This window comes from Natrix helvetica (genome assembly GCF_964273705.1).
Source record: "Natrix helvetica genome assembly, chromosome: 4".
In the NCBI taxonomy this organism is placed as follows: Eukaryota; Metazoa; Chordata; class Lepidosauria; order Squamata; family Natricidae; genus Natrix; species Natrix helvetica.
The window spans coordinates 68,448,415-68,469,317 of NC_138550.1; the positions used below are offsets into that span (position 1 = coordinate 68,448,415).

At 43.4% G+C, this 20,903-nt stretch overlaps 1 protein-coding gene across 6 annotated transcripts in view; it reads right to left on the reverse strand.

The window, feature by feature from the left end:
• Positions 1 to 18,172: 18,172 nt before the first annotated feature.
• Positions 18,173 to 20,903, reverse strand: part of RELL2 (RELT like 2) — a 46,931-nt gene continuing 44,200 nt past the window's right edge. For 3 of the 6 annotated variants that reach the window (XM_081950482.1, XM_081950480.1, XM_081950481.1), the window contains one exon: positions 18,173 to 18,968. In XM_081950482.1, coding sequence (XP_081806608.1) covers positions 18,437 to 18,968 — 532 coding nt within the window. In that variant the 3' untranslated portion in view covers positions 18,173 to 18,436. The other 3 variants (XM_081950484.1, XM_081950483.1, XM_081950485.1) reach the window with 3 other exon arrangements.

Below are 20,903 nucleotides of genomic sequence, written 5' to 3' on the forward strand. Positions count from 1 at the left end.
CATACTTTGTGGCATCTGCTCCAGAGAAGAAAAATGGTATAGTTATATACTTAAGAAAATATTTAAAGGCTGAATTAATTGAAGCAGATCCTCAAGGAAGATATATTAACAGGAGCATATGCTCCCAATCAACAACAAGAAAAATTTTACAAGTTGCTTCATACCAAATTAACACAATAGGATTATAGATCGTGTATATTATTGGGTGACTGGAATGGAGTACTGGACACCATCAAAGACAAGATGGTGTCCAGTACATACTCCCACATACATCCCTGCGGCCAATTCGCTCACACAGAGAGGGACTTCTCCTGGTGCCGTCCACTAGGCAATGCCAACGGGCGACACCAAGGAGTAGGGCCTTCTCTGTGATGGGCCCAACCCTCTGGAATGACCTCCCCCCCGACATTAGAACCACTACTGACCTCCGCTCCTTCCGGCAAAAATTGAAGACTCACCTGTTCCGATTAGCAGGCCTGGCATAATTACAACTGTCCCTCCTGGCAAATGTATTAACTGGTTATTTTAGGGGTATTGTTTTTAACCTATTGTGTGTGTTTTAGGGGTTCAAAATCCTATATTTATATATATTGCTTTGTACAGTTCTTTTAATTCCATTTTTAACCTCCTCCATTCCAACTGTACATATTCAATTTTTATTGTATTTTGATATATTTTGCATGGACTGTACACCGCCCCGAGTCCCTTTTTGGGAGAGGGGGCGGTCTAGAAGCATGAATAATAAATAAAAATAAATAAAGAAGAGACTACTGCAAAATAGTCAAACACGAACAAGACTCCCTAAATCCTTTTTTGAGTTGATGGATCATATGGAACTGATAGACATTGGAGGGAACGGAATGTTAAAGAACGGGATTTTACATTTTTCTCGGATAGGCATCAATCCTTTTCCAGAATTGACTTCATACTAATTACAAATGATTTACTTTCTAGGGTGAAGAAGACGAAGATATGCCTGAGAACTCTAACAGATCATAATCCGGTTTGGATGGAATTAGAATATAGAGAGGGATCTAGGAGGTGTTGGAGGTTAAATGAAAATTTATTTAGATATGAGAGAAATGTAATAGAATGTAAAAAAACAATTGAAAGAATATTTTGCTTTTAACATGCATAAGGGGACATCAATGGAAATGGTTTGGGATGCAAGCAAAGCTTACATGAGAGGTGTCTTAATAAATGTGAACAATCTATATAGGCGCAGACAGGGGGGGAAACAAAGGGAATTAGAAGAAGAGATAAAAAAAGAAAGAGCAGGCATTAATATCTAACCCAGATGATAAGAAGACAAGAGAAGCAATTACTTTATTGCAAGGGCAGTTCAATATGTTGATGTCAGATCAAGCAGCCACTAACCTGATATATGCTAAACATAATATTTTTTGTAATGCAAATAAACCAGGTAGACGGCTAGCGTACATGTTAAGGAAAAAACAAAAGTCTTGTACTATAGAGAAAGTAGAATACAAAGGCAAAGAAGTTTATCAACAGGATATGATTAAAAAGACTTTCTCAGAATATAATACTAGATTGTACGCTGGTGATAAAATACAAGGTTTAGATATAGATAGATATCTGGAGAAAGTGAAAATACCTATAGTTACAGATGAACAAAGGGAAAGACTGAATCAACTTGTAACCACAGAGGAAATCCTCCTGGCAATTAAGCATTGGGAAGGCCCCCTGTACAGATGGATTGACAGCAGTTTATTATAAAAAGTTACAATTAGAAATGGTAGATCCTCTTAAGAAATTATTTAATAAAACTCAAATGGAAGGAAGGGCACCACCATCTTGGAGAACAGCCTTTATTTCCCTGATTTCAAAAGAAGATCAGGACCACACTCAGCCAAAAAACTATAGACCTATTTCATTACTTAATACAGATTATAAAATCTTTGCTAAAATATTAGCAAATAGGTTGATGTCAATTATACAACAAACGATTCATAATGATCAATCCGGTTTTATACAGGGGAGACAAATGAAAAGTAATGTAAGACAAATTGTTAATATATTGGAATATTTGGGGAAGAACAACCAAGTCCCCGCAGTGCTTTTATTCTTAGATGCAGAGAAAGCATTTGACCGAGTGAATTGGCAATTTCTAATAAAAATAATACAAAAGATGCATTTTGGAGAGTATTTCACACAATCTATCAAGGCAATATACCAGAAACAGACAGCACAAATTATAGTTAATAGTAGTTTAACAGAATCCTTCAAAATTGAAAAAGGAACAAGACAGGGGTGTCCCCTGTCTCCATTATTTTTTATCTTAACTTTGGAGTTATTGTTGAATAGAATACGTGGGTCAGATGACCTACAGGGAATTAAGATTAGGCATTATGAATATAGAGTACAAGAATTTGCGGATGGCTTGGTTGTAACTTTAACCCAACCGGGGAAATCAGCTATAGGTCTAATGAACATAATTAATCAATATGGTCAAGTATCTGGGTTCAAAATAAATCTAGGAAAAACAAAGATGATCGTTAAAAATATGACCACAAATCAAAAAGAAGAACTAGAAAGAGTAACAGGATGTGAGATAGTAGAAAAGGTTAAATATTTAGGAGTCTACATTACAACCTCAAATGGGAAATTATATAAGTATAATTATGAACCATTATGGCATAAAATACAGTTAGAGATGAATAAATGGAAAAAACTACAATTGTCATTGTTGGGAAGGATAGCAGCAGTAAAAATGAATGTTTTGCCTAAGTTTCTATTTCTCTTTCAAATGACACCAATACTTTAAAAAGATGCAAATTTGGAAGAATGGCAGAAAGGTATTAATAACTTTGTCTGGGTAGGGAAGAAACCAAGAGTAAAACTTAAAATAATGCAAGATATACGGGAAAGAGGAGGTTTGAAAATGCCCAATTTAAAATTATGCTATGAAGCAGTACTTTCATCAACAATTAGTGATTGGATTAATCTAACAGAGATTAGAATATTGAATATTGAGGGATATGATTTGGTATATGGTTGGCACGCTTATTTAATATATGATAAGAAGGTGGATAAGATTTTTAAAAGCCATATATTAAGGAATGCCCTATTGCGTGTCTGGAAAAAATGCCAATATAGGTTAAATGATAAGATACCTACGTGGGTAGTACCCAGACACGCAATAGAGAATATAAGTATAGAACAAAAACAGGATGTAATTACATATAGAGAACTTCTTAATATAGAGAGAGGTGTACTACAGTTAAAGCCTTTGAACGTATTAAGAGAGGAAAGGGTAATTCAAACCTGGTTCCAGTATGGACAGTTACAAGCTAGATGGAAAAAAGATCAGACAATTGGTATCACACAAAATGAGGATAGTTTGGTAAAACAAATTAGGGACCAGAGTCAAATGCATATAAAAAGGTTGTATAATATACTGATAGAAATAGATTCTGAAACAGAGTTAGTTAAAGACTGTATGATAAAATGGGCACAAAATTTCAAAGAGCCAATAATGATGGAAACATGGGAAAAATTTGGGTAAGAAATGTAAAATTTATGCAAGCTCAGAATTTGAGAGAGAATTTTTATAAGATGTTGTATAGATGGCATTTAGATCCCCCAAAATTATCTTGTATGTATCCGAATTTACAACCTAAATGTTGGAGATGTGATTGTGCTGATGCGACATATATGCTGATGCGACATATATGGTGGACTTGCAAAAAAGTCAAAGCATTTTGGATAAAAATATGGTGGGGTATTCAAAATATACTTTAAAAAAGGATGAAGTTCACCTCCCAGCTGTTTTTGTTAGGTATAATTACAGACTGTAGAGTTATAGAGACTAATTTGATTTTGAACTTAACGACGGCAGCAGATTGTTGGTGACGCAGTACTGGAAGAGGGAAGAATTGCCTACTATTCAAGAATGGACGCTAAAAGTAGTAAATCTAGCAGAGATGGCCAAAATTACAGCATATTTGAAGGACCATCCGGATGAGAAATATAAGTTGGAATGGAGAAGATGGATTGACTATATTCAAAATAAATATCGGACTAGGAAATTATGTTAGCGTATGATTGTTAAATGTTTATACCCTGTATTTTGCTCTGGGAGGTTGGGGGGGAGGAAGGGTCAGAGGGTGGGAAGGGGAAGGGGTAATATTTGTAAAAATTTGTCAAAACCTTTAATAAAGCAGAGATGAATAGGTTGACAATGAAAATAAAGGATAAAGAGGAATTGGAATACTTCAAGACATGGGAAGATTTTATGATTGGCTAGAGAAAGGAAGCTAGAAAAGAAATTGGGAGAAGATAAAGAACCCAGTCTATGCACTATTGAATGGAAAAGGGGGGAAGAAGAGGAAAACAGAAAAGAAAATATTAAATATATAAGTATATATTCAAGAGCGAGATATAAAGGGAGGGAAACATAACTAAAGTAGATTAGTGAAGATAAGAAATGATACTAAATTATATCTGGGTTTGCGGAAATACCATCCCATGGAAACATAAACTGAGCTTTGAAAGAGACACCTACAATAGAAAAAGAAAGGGAGAGAGGGGGAGAGAATGAGAGGAAGATTGGGGAAAGAAGAAAGAGGTAGTGAAAGGAGGATAGAAGGGAGAGGAAGAGAAGTAGGAGAAAGGTAAGGGAAGAAGAAGGGGAAGGAGAGGAGGAAGGAAGGAAGCTTAGAAGGGAGGAAGGGAGAAAAGAAAGGGAAAATAAGGTGGTGTTACAACAGGTGGAAGAGATGGTAAATAAAGCGACCCAACCTGTATATTACAGCCTATTAAATGAAATAATAAATGTATAAGAATGACAAATGTAAAGAATAACAATTATGTGAATTATACTTAAAATGGTATGTAAGAAAATAAAAAATAAAAAAATTGGGGGGGGGAGTAGTAGAGATTCCAACCTAGAATTAAGGAGAAATTGTTGAGAGTCAGAACATCTGTGAAATGGCTTGTGGGTGCTCCCTCACTGTAGGTTGGACAGCCATTTGGACAGCCATTTGTCTGGAATGGTATAGGGTCTCCTGCTTGGAGAGGGTGTTGGACTAGAAGACTTCCAATGTCCTTTCCAATTCTCTATTCTGTATATTGAAAGAAACTTATTTTTTGTTATTTTTGACATTTGTTGCAAGTCTTAGTTTATTCTGAGCCTTACTCCTCTTGCAGATGTAGGATATTTGCTGACATTCTGTTTTGGTTATGTGTCCCTTTTCTTATATTTGTCTATTTTTCTTTCAGTTTGTCAGAGTTCATTGTGCATGCAGGTTTGGTCTGGGATCTCGTTTTATTTCTCTGTGGCATTGTGTTTGATTAGGCTTTTATGGACTCATTTTTCAGATTCCCATGGTTCTTGTTTTTCCCTTCCATCCTTGGAATCTTTCCTAATCCGAGTCCCTTCTGGGAGAGGGGGCGGTCTAGAAGCACAAATAAATTGAAATTGAATTGAATCTCTCTCTTAATATGTTGAAGTGAGCTCTCTTAAAGTCTAAATCTAGTGACTTGGTTCAATTACTTGTGCCTGCATTATCTTGAATTTTAATATGTCATGGTTATTCATCCCCCAGGTTTCTACAACTTCTATCATTTCATCCCTATTCGTAAGAATTAAGTTCGGTATAGTTGACACCCCCCCCCCCCTGTAATGATGTGTAAGTTTTATGTTATATTTTAAGTGCAATTGCTGTGCTTAGCTCTTTAAGAAGGCTAGGAAACAGTTAACCTTTTTAATGATGTCATCCCGGACAGAAGTTAGTTTTACAGATGGCTGCCGCTGAATAAAGACAAGCTCTGGTCAAGCTCCTTGCTGTCTTTCTTTATTTTATGCCAAGGTCATCACATGGTACCAGGAGTGGGGTGAGAAGAATCATGGCAGCAAAGAGCAACACAAAGAACACTCCTTCCCTGGATTTGGAATCAGGGAATGTATCTGAAAACTGGTTAAGGTGGAAGGAACTGATAGAGCTTGTGTTTGCAGGACCTGATGCAAACAATTGGACTAATCAGCAAAAAGCAGCACACTTTCTAATATGTGTGGGACAGAAAGGACGTGATGTGTGCAGAGCCTGGCAAGCAAGTGGGGAGATCACTGCAGAGGACAATAATAATAATAATAATAATAATAATTTGAATTTATTAGCCGCTCCCTTTCCAGGCAGGACTCGGGGCGGCGTACAATGGGCATATAAAACATAAAACATGTGTACAAACACACAAACATACATATATACAAAGACACACATACACGGAGGAGGTAACAAATTACAACATTTAGACAGTTAAAAATCACCATTAAAATACCCCAATTATAAAAAACCCAATGTACAATTAAAATTTAAAATTTAAAAAGACAGTCAGGAGGAGTGAGAAAAATTACGGTTGAGCCAGGCCAGATAATTGAAAGAGGTGGGTCTTCAGCTGTACACGGAAGGAGCGGAGATCGGAAGTAATCCTGATGTCACGGGGGAGGTCATTCCACAGGGCTGGGCCCATCACAGAGAAGGCTCTGCTCCTGGGTGTCGCCCCCCCGACACTGTTTGGCGGACGGCACCCGGAGAAGTCCCTCTCTGTGTGAGCGAATTGGTCGTAGGGATGTGTGGGGCAGGATGCGATCCTGCATGTAACTAGGCCCTGTGCCATGAAGCGCTTTAAAGATCATAATCAAAACCTTGAAACGCACTCGGTAGACCACAGGAAGCCAGTGCAGCTCGCGCAGGAGAGGTGTTACAGGGGAGTATCTAGTCCTCCCCATAATCACCCGCGCGGCCGCGTTCTGGACCAACTGTAGTCTCCGAGTGCATCTCAAGGGAAGCCCCATGTAGAGAGCATTGCAGTAGTCCAGGCGAGACGTCACTAGCGCATGGGTGACTGTGCGTAGGGCATCCCGGTCCAATAAGGGGCGCAATTGGCGCATCAGGCGGACCTGATGGAACGCCCCCCTTGTTACATGGTCATCCATGGACAGCCGGGCATCTAGGAGGACGCCCAGATTGCGCACCTGTTCCATGGGGGCTAGTTGCACGCCCCCGATGGCCAGAGATGGAAGCACCTGGTTGAACCGGGAGGCCGGAAGCCACAGCCACTCCGTCTTGGAAGGGTTAAGTTTTAGTCGGTTGCCATCCATCCAGACCCGTACGGCCTCCAAACACCGGGACATCATTTCGACGGCCTCATTGGGGTGGTTCGGGGTGGAAATGTATAGCTGAGTATCATCAGCATACAGATGATATCCCACCCCAAAACCACGGATGATCTCGCCCAGCGGTTTCATGTATGTGTTGAACAGGAGAGGCGAGAGCACCGATCCCTGTGGCACTCCACATGTGAGTGGCCTCCGGGTCGATCTCTGCTCCCCTGCCAACACACGTTGCGTCCGGTCAGAGAGGTAGGAGCCAAACCACCGTAAAACGGTGCCCCTGACTCCCAACCCCTCTAGCCGGTGCAACAGGATACCATGGTCGATGGTATCGAACGCCGCCGAGAGATCTAATAGGACCAGGATAGAGGAACAACCCCTATCTCTGGCCCTCCAGAGATCATCAACCAATGCGACCAAGGCCGTCTCCGTGCTGTGCCCGGGTCGGAAGCCGGACTGGCGCGGGTCTAGATAATCATTTTCCTCCAGGTGACGTGGGAACTGCTGTACCACCACACTCTCTACAACCTTCGCTAAGAAAGGAAGGTTGGAGACTGGACGATAATTGACTAGGTCCGTTGGGTCCAGGGAAGGCTTCTTGAGCAGGGGCCTCACCACCGCCTCTTTCAAGGTGGCCGGTAGAGACCCCTCACCCAACGAGGCGTTCACTAGGCCCAGGAGCCAGTCGCGCGTAACCTCCCAGGATGCCAGTACAAGCCAGGAGGGACACGGGTCCAATAAACATGTGGTGGGTCACAGACGTCCACGCAACCTGACCAAATCCTCGATGGCAACCGAGTCAAACTCCTCCCAAAGCGGTCCCTCAAGACTCGCCACGGGCGTCTCTACTGAACCACTGAAAGGGGCCCATCCCATCCGGATTTGAGCGACTTTGTCCTGTAGATATTTCCCAAACTCCTCTGCTCTGCCCTGTAAAGGGGCTTCCCGCGGTCTCTCAAACAAGAGGGAGCGAGTCACCCGAAACAGGGCGGCAGGGCGGTTATCTGCGGACGCAATAAGAGCGGCGCAATGTTGACGTTTGGCCGCTCTTAATGCCACGAGGTACGTCCTCAAATAGGCTCGTGCCTGTGCTCGGTCAAATTCGGAACGGGAGGATCTCCAACGACTCTCTAGGCGTCTCTTGTGGCGTTTCATCACCCTTAGCTCCTCGGTAAACCAAGGGGCCAGGGTGGTTCGTCGCCGCAGGAGAGGCAGCAAAGGCGCCACCCGGTCTAGGGCCCCGGTAGTCGCACTATTCCGTCTACCAGGTCCTCCACTCGGGGGCGGGTCAGGTCCACAGGAGGTGGCCCAAGCTCCGTCTGGTTCCATCAGGCACTTGGGCGGAACCATCTAATACCTTCCAGTTCCGCCTTCTCGCGGCGGGGGGTAGCACCAGGGAAGTCCAGCCGGAGAAGTGAGTGATCCGACCATGACAGGGGAATAATGGCTGGATCCCCTATTCCCAGATCACTCATCCACTGGCCAGAGACAAAGACAAGATCCAGCGTGTGGCCTCCCTCGTGAGTAGGGCCCTGAATTAACTGGGTCAGGTCCATGGCTGTCATGGAAGCCATGAACTCCCGAACCCCCTCAGACGCTTCTCCCATCGACGGCAGATTAAAATCCCCCATCACTAAAAGTTTGGGGGTCTCAACCGCCACCGATGAGATCAGCTCAAGGAGTTCAGGCAGGGCCGCTGACGTATAGCGAGGAGCCAGGTATACTATCAGCAGGCCCAACTGCCTCCCTGGGCCCCATCTCACGACAAGGGACTCACACCCGGATGTCTGTGGCACGGTGAACTCTCTCGGCTCTAAGTCTTCCCGGATAATCACTGCTACCCCGCCGCCCCTTCCCTGGGCCCGAGGCTGGTGAAATGCTCGATAACCTGGCGGGCACATTTCCACGAGGGGTAGACCTCCCTCGTGGCCCAACCAGGTCTCGGTTATTCCTGCGAGGTCCGGCTCCCCCTCCAAAATTAGATCGTGGATGAGGGGATGAGAAAACAGAGGTACTGTTTGCGAAGTTTGAAGCATACTGTAACCCGAGAAAAAACTCCACAGTGCAGAGAAAGCTGTTTTATGAGAGAAACCAGTGTGGAGGTGAATCTGTGGATGATTGGGTGACCCAGCTGCGCTTGCTTGCCAAAGACTGTGCTTTTTATGATGCTGGAGATATGATTAAAGACCGTATTTTGATGGGCAGTAAGTCTAAGGAAGTCCAGGAAAAACTGCTGCAGGAAGAAGACTTAAATCTTGAGAAAGCCGTAAGGATTGCCAGAGCATATGAAATATCAAGAAAAGACATGCAGATACTGGAAGGAACACAGCACCAGATCAATGCTATAGAAACTCAAAGCAGTAGATATGATCAAGAAAGGGCATACAAAGGAACAAAAGGCACCTATGGCACTGGAACAAGTAACAGAGTAGCAGCTTGTGGATATTGTGGAAATATGCACCATAAAAACAGTGTCTGTCCTGCAAGGGGGCAAACATGCAACAAATGCAGGAAAAGAGGACATTTTGCTAGGGTGTGTAAACTGTTTTTGCGAACCGAAAGGCCACAAACACGGGCTGTATACGCTATAGAGGACATTAGCAAATAGTTCGTCAATTTCCTCTGCTTTGTTGGGTGGTCAGCAGTATGCTGCCCTTTATTTTTCCTCTAACATATTTGAGAAGAGTTTCCTCCTTGGTGCTGTGTATTTTGGTAGAGGAGTAGTGATTTCTTATGGACAATGCAATTCCCGCTCCTCTTTTGTTTGATCTATTTTTTAAACAATTTATATCTTTCTAACAGTACTTTTGAATCATGGGTTCCATTCCATCAAATTTTGAGTCCTTCTTTCAGGGAGATGGGCAATTCATAAATTTGAAATATAAATAGGTTTCAGTAATTGCAACAACATCATACCTGCTCTTGTGTACTAGGACTTCAGGTTCCCTCTGTTTGTTCCCCACACTTTGAGCAATAGTGTATAAGCATCTGAGTCCTTTATGGCTGATATTTTATTTGCTTCTTGATCACTTAGTGAGTGGAGGGAGGGGAGCAGCAGCTCTGAGCTTTGCTCTCCTTTTTACTCTCTTCTTCTCCTTTCTTAATACCTTCTACTTTTTAATCATTTTTATCAACTTTTTTAACTTTTAACTTTGCTCTCCTTTTTACTCTCTATTTTTATTCTTTTTTAAAAAACACTCTTCTATTTTTAATCAATTTCTAACTTTAACTTTTAAATTTGTTCTCCTGTTACTCTCTATTTTGATTCCTTTTAAAAAACATTCTTCTATTTTAATCAATTTTTAACTTTCAACTTTTAAATTTAAAATTTTTTAAGTTTACTACCTGAGAGGCTCATCTTTTACTCCAGTTTTTACTCTAGGTAGTAAAGCCCTTAGTGAATGAGAGGAAAGTTTTCTCTACTAAGCAACAAGCTTGCTATCCATGGCTGCGACAACACCCAGGCAACCCAAGATAAAATACTTTTTTCAGATAATGGACACTGCAAACTCTCTACTGCAAAGTGATAAAACGGACCAAGACAGGTCTCCTACTTGGAACCACGGGATGGCCTCTCCCAGGGGAAAGAAAACAAAGACGGCACAGCGCTCACCAAGCAGTAAGGAAGGTTGAGCTGGATTGCAGGGGCAGCAGAGAATTGATGGATACTGTCGGCTTGTTTCTCCAACTGTGGGTTGTGCATCCTCCCCCCTTCCCCAGCCAGACAGCTGCAAGGCTTTGGCACTATCTGGGGAAGCACAGCCTGAGGAGAGTCAGTTGGGAGGTCTGTTGGGAGGCTCACAGATCCCTCTGCATACTCAGAAGACAAATGACTCAGCAACTTTAAGTGAGCCAGCTCCATGCCGGGATAACGGATTAGAAATCCCAACTTTAATTCCACCGCTTTCAGGTGGCCCTGCCCCAATGGAGGCCCTGAAAATGATTGGAGAAGGAACTGGGCAGCAGACAAGGAAAAGGAGCAGATCTCCCGTTGACTTAGCTTTTCAACCTCTCTTGAAGCAATCTAAGATTGAGGACTTAGACACTTCATGGGACGTTCTTGTGACTAGCCTAGAGTCTATGCAAGAGAGGGACTTAACCATGGTGTATTTGACTGGCTGATTGTTGGAGGAAGAACAAAAACAGCTTGAAAAGCGACTAGGAGAAGAAGGAGATAATGCTCAGCACAGGCCAATATCTGCAACATCTCAAGATGCAAGCAGAGCAGCTGAGACTGTTTACACAGTGAAACGATGCTTCAAGGGTAGTTCTACAGAGTATCTCCAGAAACAATGCCCTGAGAGGAGAAACAGAGGAGCAGCGAGACATGGGTATAGGGCAGTGATGGCGAACCTTTTTTGGCTCGCGTGCCACAAGTGGGGGGAGCGCAGGGGGGTCAAGTGTGGGCGTGCCGCACCCATAATGCAACGCGCGACCCCCCAGTGTGCATGCGCGCACAATGCGCGACCCCCCCATTTTTACATGCTTTTTTCGCCCTCCCCAGGGTCCAGGGGCTTTATAGGAGCCTGGGGAGGGCGAAAAGAGCCTCCCCCGACCCCCCGGAGGCCCTCCGGAGGCTTCAGGGACCGTCCGGAGGCTTCCCTGAAGCCTTCGGAGCGCTTAAAACCACCCACCGAGCAAACCGGAAGTGACTTCCGGGTTGCTCGGAGGGTGGTTTTAAGTGCTCCGAAGGCATCAGGGAAGCCTCCAGACGGTCCCTGAAGCCTTCGGAACGCTTAAAACGACCCTCCGAGCAACCCGGAAGTCACTTCCGGTTTGCTCAGAGGGTGGTTTTAAGCGTTCCGAAGGCTTCAGGGACGGTCCCTGAAGCCTCCGGGGGGGCAGGGGGCTCTTTTCGCCCTCCCCAGGCTCCTATAAAGCCTCTGGAGCCTGGGGAAGGCGAAAAATAGCTTTTAAAAAGGTGAACTCAGCTGGCCAGCGCGCACATGTGCGCTGGCCAGCTGACAGGACAGCGCCTCGCGTGCCCTGACAAATGGCTCCACGTGCCACTCTTGGCACGCGTGCCATAGGTTCGCCATCACTGGTATAGGGCTACTCAGCACATGAGGAGTGGTTCTTCATCATCATCTTTTTCCCTAGCAGCAACAGCTGAACAGTTTCTGAAAACACTAGAAACACCTGGTTGTTGGACAGTTGGGCGAGTCAGCATATTTATTTGTTTGTTTGTTCGTCAAACATGTACAAGATAACAAGTATAGGTATGACCATAAACATGGAGGTAAATACAGATAAATGGGGACAGTAAGACAGGGACAGTAGGTATGCTGGTGCACTTATGCACACCCCCTTTACAAGAATGGGGTGTGGGCCACGGTAGACAGTTTGAGATTGAGATTGAAACTGAGGGTTTGAGACTGTAACAATGAAGTTGGGTAGAGCATTCCAGGCATTGGCCACTCTGTTGCCGGTCATATTTTCTGCAATCGAGTTTGAAGCTGTTTACCTTGAGTTTGTATTGATTGTTTGCCTGTGTGCTATTGTAGTTGAAGCTGAAGAAGTCATTGATAGGCAAAACATTGTAGATTGAGGACTTGGTTTTGACTCAGCCTTCTGGTGGGGGAGCTTCTGAAGGTGCAACCCCCCAAGCTGAGAATGAAGACTTACCTGAAACTGCGGCTCCTAACCACCCCTTGCATGAGCCTACGCTTGTAGAGCTTCTGGCTCAGCAATGTTTTCTGGTTGCAGAAACTACAGCGAGCATTCAGCTCCAGCTTGATAGAATAGTAAGTACTTTAAACTACTTAGTCTTTTGGATTACCAGTGGGTGTTCTGGGAGGATCACTTGGCAGTCGGTGGTGGCGACAAGGTGTTCCCTACCAAATCCCAGGGAAAGCTTCAAGGAAAGCACTGGCCAACAAAATCTTGGTCAACAAAATTCTATTAACAGTCTGAATTCCGCATCCTATGATTAGCCGCCTGGTCTTACAGCCAAAACAGGTGGCCTTCATCATTAACCCCATTAATGGCAAATTACCTTACTGGAGTTCAATACAGCTGGCGAGGGGTCACCTATTTAAGTTACTGGGGCTCAAAGCTGATGATCTGAAGAAGGTCGAACCCTTACCCTCCCCTTACCACTCCTCCAGAGTGCTACTTAGTTTCGACAATCCCAACATTCCAAAACTACTGTTCAGAAGAGGATCCTGTTTAAGATCCTTTGGCATCCTGCCAAGAAGAGTCTTCAAAGACATATCGACTAAGCCACTTCTGAGTAACCGACAACTTGTGAGTGGCAGGAGATTTATTGCCCCCAAAAGATCCTCAGTGGCATATATTAACGAGCCAACTTTGAATGCTATCCCAGACAATGCACCATATATTAGCTATATACCTACTTCTGCACAACCCTCAGCTGGCGTTCTTTCAGACGGTAGGCTAACTGCTCCTCCTACAACTGGCCAAATCAGCCCCCCGCAGCATGAAACATCTTACCAGGAAGCTTCCCTCGATTTGATCAGCTGGGAAGAGGTGGCCCCAAAAGAAGTGACATCAGCTCAGGGCACCCAAGGTCTCTTGGTTGATGGGTCCCAGGTCAATGTCTCTGGGATTACACCTATCTATGGGACTGATCTGTGTCAAGACGACTTTTGGAACCAGGAGGAGGCACAGCTCTTTGGCTCCTTTAGAGTGCTTCCTCAATTGGAAAGAGCCCAAATCATAAAGCGTCTGGATGCAGTTAAGTCCAAGCTTCAGAGTCTATCAATCTCTGACAAGGATTCCTTTGGACCTCAGGGGTTTTATACTGATTTACCAGCAGACACTCCATTGGCATTTTCTCCAAAAAGTTTAATTCATAAACCTGGAGACGCAGGGCTAACTCAAACCCTGCTTATGACACTGCCGAATACCTTCCAACTAAGCAACCAGTCAATGCCACAAGTACGAACTGGAGTGCGCTTAGAGTCTTACAGCCCCACGAGCAAGGCTCACCTCCCCTCTCTTTTCCCCGGCTTTTGCCTCCCAAGAGGATGACCTTGCCATCTAATAATGGATGCATTTTTTTGGACCCGAAGGGTGCTCTGGAAAAAATTAACACAGAATGACTAGCAAACCTGGTTACACCCCCCCCCCCCCCGCCCTGCACACTCAAGTGCCTTTCGTGGAACATTGCAGGCTGGGGGCGAAGATGCGGCACTGCAGAATTTGCTAACTATATCCACTCATTCGATGTGATCCTGCTTCAGGAGACCTGGGCTTCAGGAGACCTGGGCTTGTGATAAGATATCCTTTTCAGGATTTACGGCCATCTCATTGGCCGCGATTAGACAATCTACAGCAGGGAGGCCTAAAGGTGGTCTAGCTTGTTTGGTCTCTACTTCTTTGAAAGTGGAGACAATGGAACTACCCTCCTGTGGCTCTTTAGATATGGCGCTTTTAATTAAGAAAGGACGTAGTAAACTGTTAGTGTTCAATGTTTATCTTCCCCCGGTGAGGAAGCAAGCCGATATCAAGGCTCAATGGGGCACGCTGGAGAACTATATTACCTGTATGGAAACTAAATTCCCAGCAATGTACATCCTAATAGGGGGTGATTTTAACGCCCATCTGGGAGCTCAAGTCCCTCCAGTGATAGCGGCACTCTACCCCCAAGAAACCCTCCAGGCCATAGGCCATCTGACTTCAGCTAGACATTCTAAGGACGAATTAACAAATGTTGCTGGCACCCAGTTAGCCCTTCTAGCAGCCCAACACAACAAGATAATTCTTGATGGGAGTACCCTAGGTGATCTGGCTGGCGAATTTACTTTTAGTTCCTTACGTGGGAGTAGTGTTATTGATTTTGTACTGGTATCTCGACCCTTAAGAGAGGCAGTCCGTGCTTTTTACGTGGATTGCCTTACGCAGAGCGACCACTACCCCCTGGTTACAATCATTGAGCTTTTTTCAAACATACATCTCCCTAGGGGCCCTCAGATATTAGATCCCTATGTGGCCTCATACACAAGGAGGATCAAATGGTCTCCCAATATTGAAAAAAAGTTTCACTCCTTTTTATCATCTCCGGAGTGTCTCAACTTGTATAATCAGGTACTAGCAAGCAGTGGCTCGGAGATAGTCTTGGCCTTTGAATCACTAATTAAGTGTCCAAAGGGAGCTTGGAGCCATCTGTGGGCCGAGTGGTCTATATCAATCATGAAGTAATACTTGGTTTGACAAAGATTGCTTGATGCTTAGGAACCAGATTAAATGGGTTTACCTGCTCTACCGCAACCGAGGGGACCAACGCCTACCAGAGGACTACTACCGCCTGAAGTGGGAGTACAAAGGATTAATTGCTAAGAAAAAGAAAGCTAAAGAGAGAGAGAAGTGGGATTTACTTCTCCTCTCTATCCAGCAGAAGGACACCTGACTATTTTAGCAAATTGCTGCCAGTTCTTTGCCGGGCCATCGGGAACTCCCTCTATGCTGCATCTCTAACAGAGACTGGGAAAACCATTTATTGGCAATTTACCAGGCGTCAGCAAGTTCAACCGTGCCTGACCCACAGCTGTCTCCTGTAGCCCCTGACTGGCAACCTGTGACCCATGCTGAGATCACCGAGTTTATCTCCGAACTTAAGTCAAAGCTCCTGGCCCTGATGCTATTCCCCCTGATCTGCTAAAATCCAACCCTGAATGGTGGATTCCTCTTTTGGCAAGACTCTTCACATATATTAATTCCTCTGGCAGAGTACCTTCCTCCTGGAGCTTAGCAATTATTGTGCCAGTTTTTAAACGAGGAAATAGAAACAACCCAGCTGACTATCACCCCATAAGCCTGCTCTCCATTATTGGGAAATCGTATGCCAAATACCTCCATCGCAGACTCCTCACTTGGGTTGAGGAATCCAATATCATTGGTGCTGAAAAAATTGGGTTTAAAGCGGGCTGTGCCACACTAGATCACTGCTTTGCCCTAGCGCACCTGGTCAACAAATATACTACTATACCAGGTGGCAAATTCTTCACTGCTTTCATCGACCTAAAGTCAGCATTTGACTCAGTCCCTAGGGGTTTGTTGTGGTCAAAACTGCTTAAACGTTCTATTGACAGACGTTTGCTGTTCTTAATTAGGTCCTTGTACAATCAGACCTCTAGCCAGGTCAGGTGTGGTCTGCAGGGAGAACTTTCTAATCCTATCCCAATTAAGAATGGAGTAAGGCAGGGGTGTGTTCTGGCTCCTCTTCTGTTTAATATATTTTTATCTGACCTGGCTGGTTACATCGGACATATTGAGTCCCACACCCCGAAGCTGACAACTACAAAGATCCCGCTTCTTCTTTACGCTGATGATGCGGTTCTCCTTTCATTGTCAAGGCCAGGACTGAAAAGATTACTTTCTGCATTTGGGTCTTACTGTGCTGAAAACCATTTGGCTATTAACTATGATAAATCAAAAGTACTAGTGTTTACTAGAGCCCGGAAATTGTATAACTGGGATATCAGTGGCAATGCTGTTAAGCAGGTTTTCCATTTTAAGTATCTAGGTATTCAATTTCAGAACACTGGTGCCTGGACTAGACATCGAACCCAGGTGCTGAACTCGGCCTCCTGTAGTCACCAGCAGATTTTAAGATTCTTTTATACCCAGGGTGGCCAGTTCATTCCCTCTGCCCTACGTATTTACAAAGCCAAAACGCTGGCCCAAACTCTTTACGGCATTCCCATATGGATATGGGGCTTCAAGGATTGCATTGAAAGAATCCAGGCTGCTTTCCTTAGAAAACTTCTGGGTCTTCCCCCTTGTGTTGGTTTTGCCCTGATATACCTGGAACTAGGCATTCGATTGGTGGAATGTATGGCCTGGATAAACACCTTTAAATGGTTGTTTCGGGTGCTCTTTCTGGCAGTTCCTGGCAGCTACCTCTCCCTGGTGTTCACGGGCTCCCATATTTCTCGCTGGGAGAAAGAGCTGCTGACGAAACTTCATCTGCTAGGTTTCACGGAGGATGCCTTGGGAAACTACGACCTCAAGGATGCCCAATTTAGGATAGTCCAACGGCTTGTGGACATTGATTTACAATATCTACGAGCCAGAGCCAATAAAACTTGCTCCCCCCTGACTCTCAATCAAGTTAACAACTATGGATTGAGGATGGCTTCCTATTTTTATACCCTAACCATTCCCAAGTATAGAAGAGCTTTTTCCCTAGCTCGCTTCAATGTCTTGCCCTCAGCACTTCTGAATGGTCGTTACAAGAGGCTCCCGATTAATAAGCGGCTGTGCCCTTGTGACAGAGCTGAGGTTGAGACAGCAGAGCATGTCCTTCTATTTTGCCCTATGTATAGCGCGGACAGATCTAGGTTACTGTCTCTTCCTGAAATCGTCCCATCTGGTCCTGATGGCTGTGATTTGTTTGTGCATTGCCTTGGGGATGTCTCCTCGTACATCACCTCTCAGGTTTCCGGGTTTTTCTTGAGAGCTGTGACCATTAGAGGAGAGAGCTGAATCCTCCCTTAGTTGGGGTTTTGGTGACTGGCTGCTGTGTCTCTTTTGTAGTGGTCGTGTTTTGGTCTGTGACTGTAAATAAAGTATTATTATTATTTGCTTCTTATTTCTTCTATTTTCTCTTCCTTCTTGCCACTTCTTTCCTTGTTGTTTGATTGGTTATTGTGGGGTTTATGTTTCCTGAAGATTTCACTCCTTCCCCTCCCTTCCAGTTTTAGTTTAAAGTCTTTGGATAAGCTAAGCCAATTGGGCTTTAAACTAAAACTAGAAACACATTCCAATCACATTCTTCCCAGCTCTTGTTGGTTGTCGTCCATCCCCTGCCAGAAGCCCTTTCTACAGATACTGTAAAGCATGGTCCCAAAATCCAAGGGCACCACCCTTGAGCCAATGGTTTACTTTCCATCAGAAATACAGATAAGAATCATCTGTGCTCTTTTCGGCTTCCCTGCCTATAGTAGTCTCTTGATATTGCTTTCAGGATTTTTCTCATATCATTCATCTCAAGAAATCATCAGTCACAAAACAACAAGAGAGTTCCATATCAGGAAAGTATTAACATTACGCACACCCAGTATTCACTGAAAATTGTGTATTTGGAATTCTTTAAAATGTATATTTATTTGGCATTTCAATTTCCTTAAAGATATTGCCCTTATTTCACCATTTTCACAAGGGAATTTATGCAATACTATTCCAGCTCTTTCAATAGCCTCAGCACACTCTATACCTTTATAACTTTTTATATTTTTCTTGCAGCTTTATATACTGAAAGAACAAAATTCAGATTATGAATTTCTAGGTGCATATAGGAGAAAACAAGAAAGAAATTAGAAGTAACTACCTGATGCTTTATGCCAATTGCTCTATTGGGCACATTTCCAGTTTGGGTCCTATTGAAAGAATTTGTCTAATTTGTTTGTTGTCTAATACTTCATAAGCTATTCTCTGATGGCCCACCTTTTCAGCTTTTTTATCCTCCTCTAGCTCTTCTGATGAAAGGTCTTTGGGTCCTGAAGTGAAGTTAGTCTCAGTTGCATAACTAACAGCAGAATTTATTGCTTCTTGTGAAGAACGTGCCTTAGGGTATCCTCCCTCTGTTTCATTTATGGCTATATTTGTATTGGCTGTTACATTTAAATGAGTCTCTGATCCAATTAAATCATCTGCAGTAGTCTCCTTTGGTGGTCTTTCAGAATCTGGCTGAACTAATTTTCTTTCCTGGACTCCATCTGTATGAACAATTCCATTCTGTGACCCAGTCCATTGAAGTTTCTCATTGCTATAAGTCTCCTGGTCTGTATCAGCTACATCCGGCTTCTTCTCATGAAAAGATTCCTCCTGGGATTGGTTGGTTTTTTTCTCAATATGGGTGACATGAAATCTAGAGGGTGGAAAAAGACAGATCACTCAGCATCAGCAAATTATTCAGAAAGAACCTACATCATTTTTGTTGCCTGATCAGTGAAGATCAGATTTTAAGATCCAGAGGCAGAATCTAAGTGTCAAAATATGATGGGTTTTGTTAGTCCCTTTTGCTGAACTTGCAGAAGAATTATTACATTTTCCTCATGTGTTTTTGATTGATTTATTTTGACTTGGGCAGAAGTCAGGGAATGGGCCTTGTGTGGAAATTTACCTAATTCCTATCTATTTCTTCTATTTATTTCTTAGCTTGTTCTCTAAATTTCCAAAGAATTAGCCAATTGGAACACTGAAATCTGAACATCCCAATCCTCTTGCTGCATTGGCATGCTAAACTTCACTACTGATGCTTCTTCATTCCCATTTGTCTATCTACACTGTTTTTCAATAGCACCTTCTCAGACAACTGCTCAATTCATGTGTTATCTTTTATTTCAAACGTTGACCTTTTATTAATAGTTCTATCCAAAATGCATTCATTTCCATCCATTGGAAAATTTAGTTGAGGGAGTGACTAATACAGCAACTGAGGGGAAATGATTATGTAATGCTGGAATTCTTAATTTTCAGCTGCTAAATTACCGTAATGTTAATGGGGAAATAGTATGCTATTCAATTCCTATTTTGGTTCAGTTTTCTCTAACAAAAAAGTATGTACTTTAGCAGGGCAGGTTAAAGGAGCAGAATCTATTAAACTGTAGCTTAATTGAGGTGTGTGTGTGTGTGTCTGTGCGTGTGTGTGTGTGTCTGCATGTGTGTATGTGTCTGTGTGTGTGTATGTATGTAAAAATAAATAAAAGGAAAGACCAAACAAACTGCAGACTGATAAATCTTATGCTGAAAATTGGTAAAGATTAAAACTAGAAACCATCATAGATTTGCCAATAATCAATCTTGCTAGACTAATCTTGCCTCACTTTTTGATTGGATAATGTCTCGAATAGGTTTAGGGAATGTTGTTGTACAGATATTGACATCAGCAAATCATCTTGAAAAAACTTAATGACATACCATTCAGGCTGGATGACAGGATAATTAAAATATATACATAGCTGTCTCAAAATGCATAAACAGTATTTGCCAGTGGTTCCTTATCACATTGGAGAGAGATTCTGTGTGGGGTTCCACAAAGAAATGTTTTGGGTCCTCTTTTCTCAGTATTCTTATGAATGAATTTGAAGAATAGGGGTGATTATGCTGCCAAATTTGTAGATTACCCAATATTGGATGAGATAGATAACATCCCAGAACACAGAAATAAAATTAGAGGAATGGGTGAAAGTGAAATAATGAAACAGAACTGTAAGGTCCTGCTTTTCCAGCCTTCTCAAGAAGCAGAATTCTTGAAATGAACAGCATTTCAAAAGGAATTTTTATTGGAAGACAGCGATAGCAGAGAGGGTGCAGGCAGAATCTGAATTTCATGCACTGGAGTGTTAGGTTAAACGGCTGCTTCCGGGCCGCTCCCAATGTCCAGTTCATCCTTGTGCCAATCCCAAAGTGTGAAGATGTTGTGAGAACTTCAGGCTGAGAAGGTGATAACAGGCACTTCCCAGGCACCACAAACTTGCTCCTCCAGTGGTGAGACAAAACAGATGGCCCAAGGAATATTCCCCCCCCCCAACATCCCAAAGCGACATCAAAGCAGAGAACAAGAACAAAGGAAAATCTCATGCAAGCGTAGCCCGAATCCTCCCCCTCTCTCTGGAATGACAAGATCCTGATAGAGATCAACAAGACATGACATGCTGCCCCCCTAAGAAAAGAAGACATCCACCTGGAGACAAAGAAAATAATAAAGAGGAAGACAATAATAAGAACAATTAGTTAGGTTTGTCAGGGTAGAGTTGGTGGAAGTGCTTGATTAATCAAGTGGCTCTGTGTTTTTTTGTGA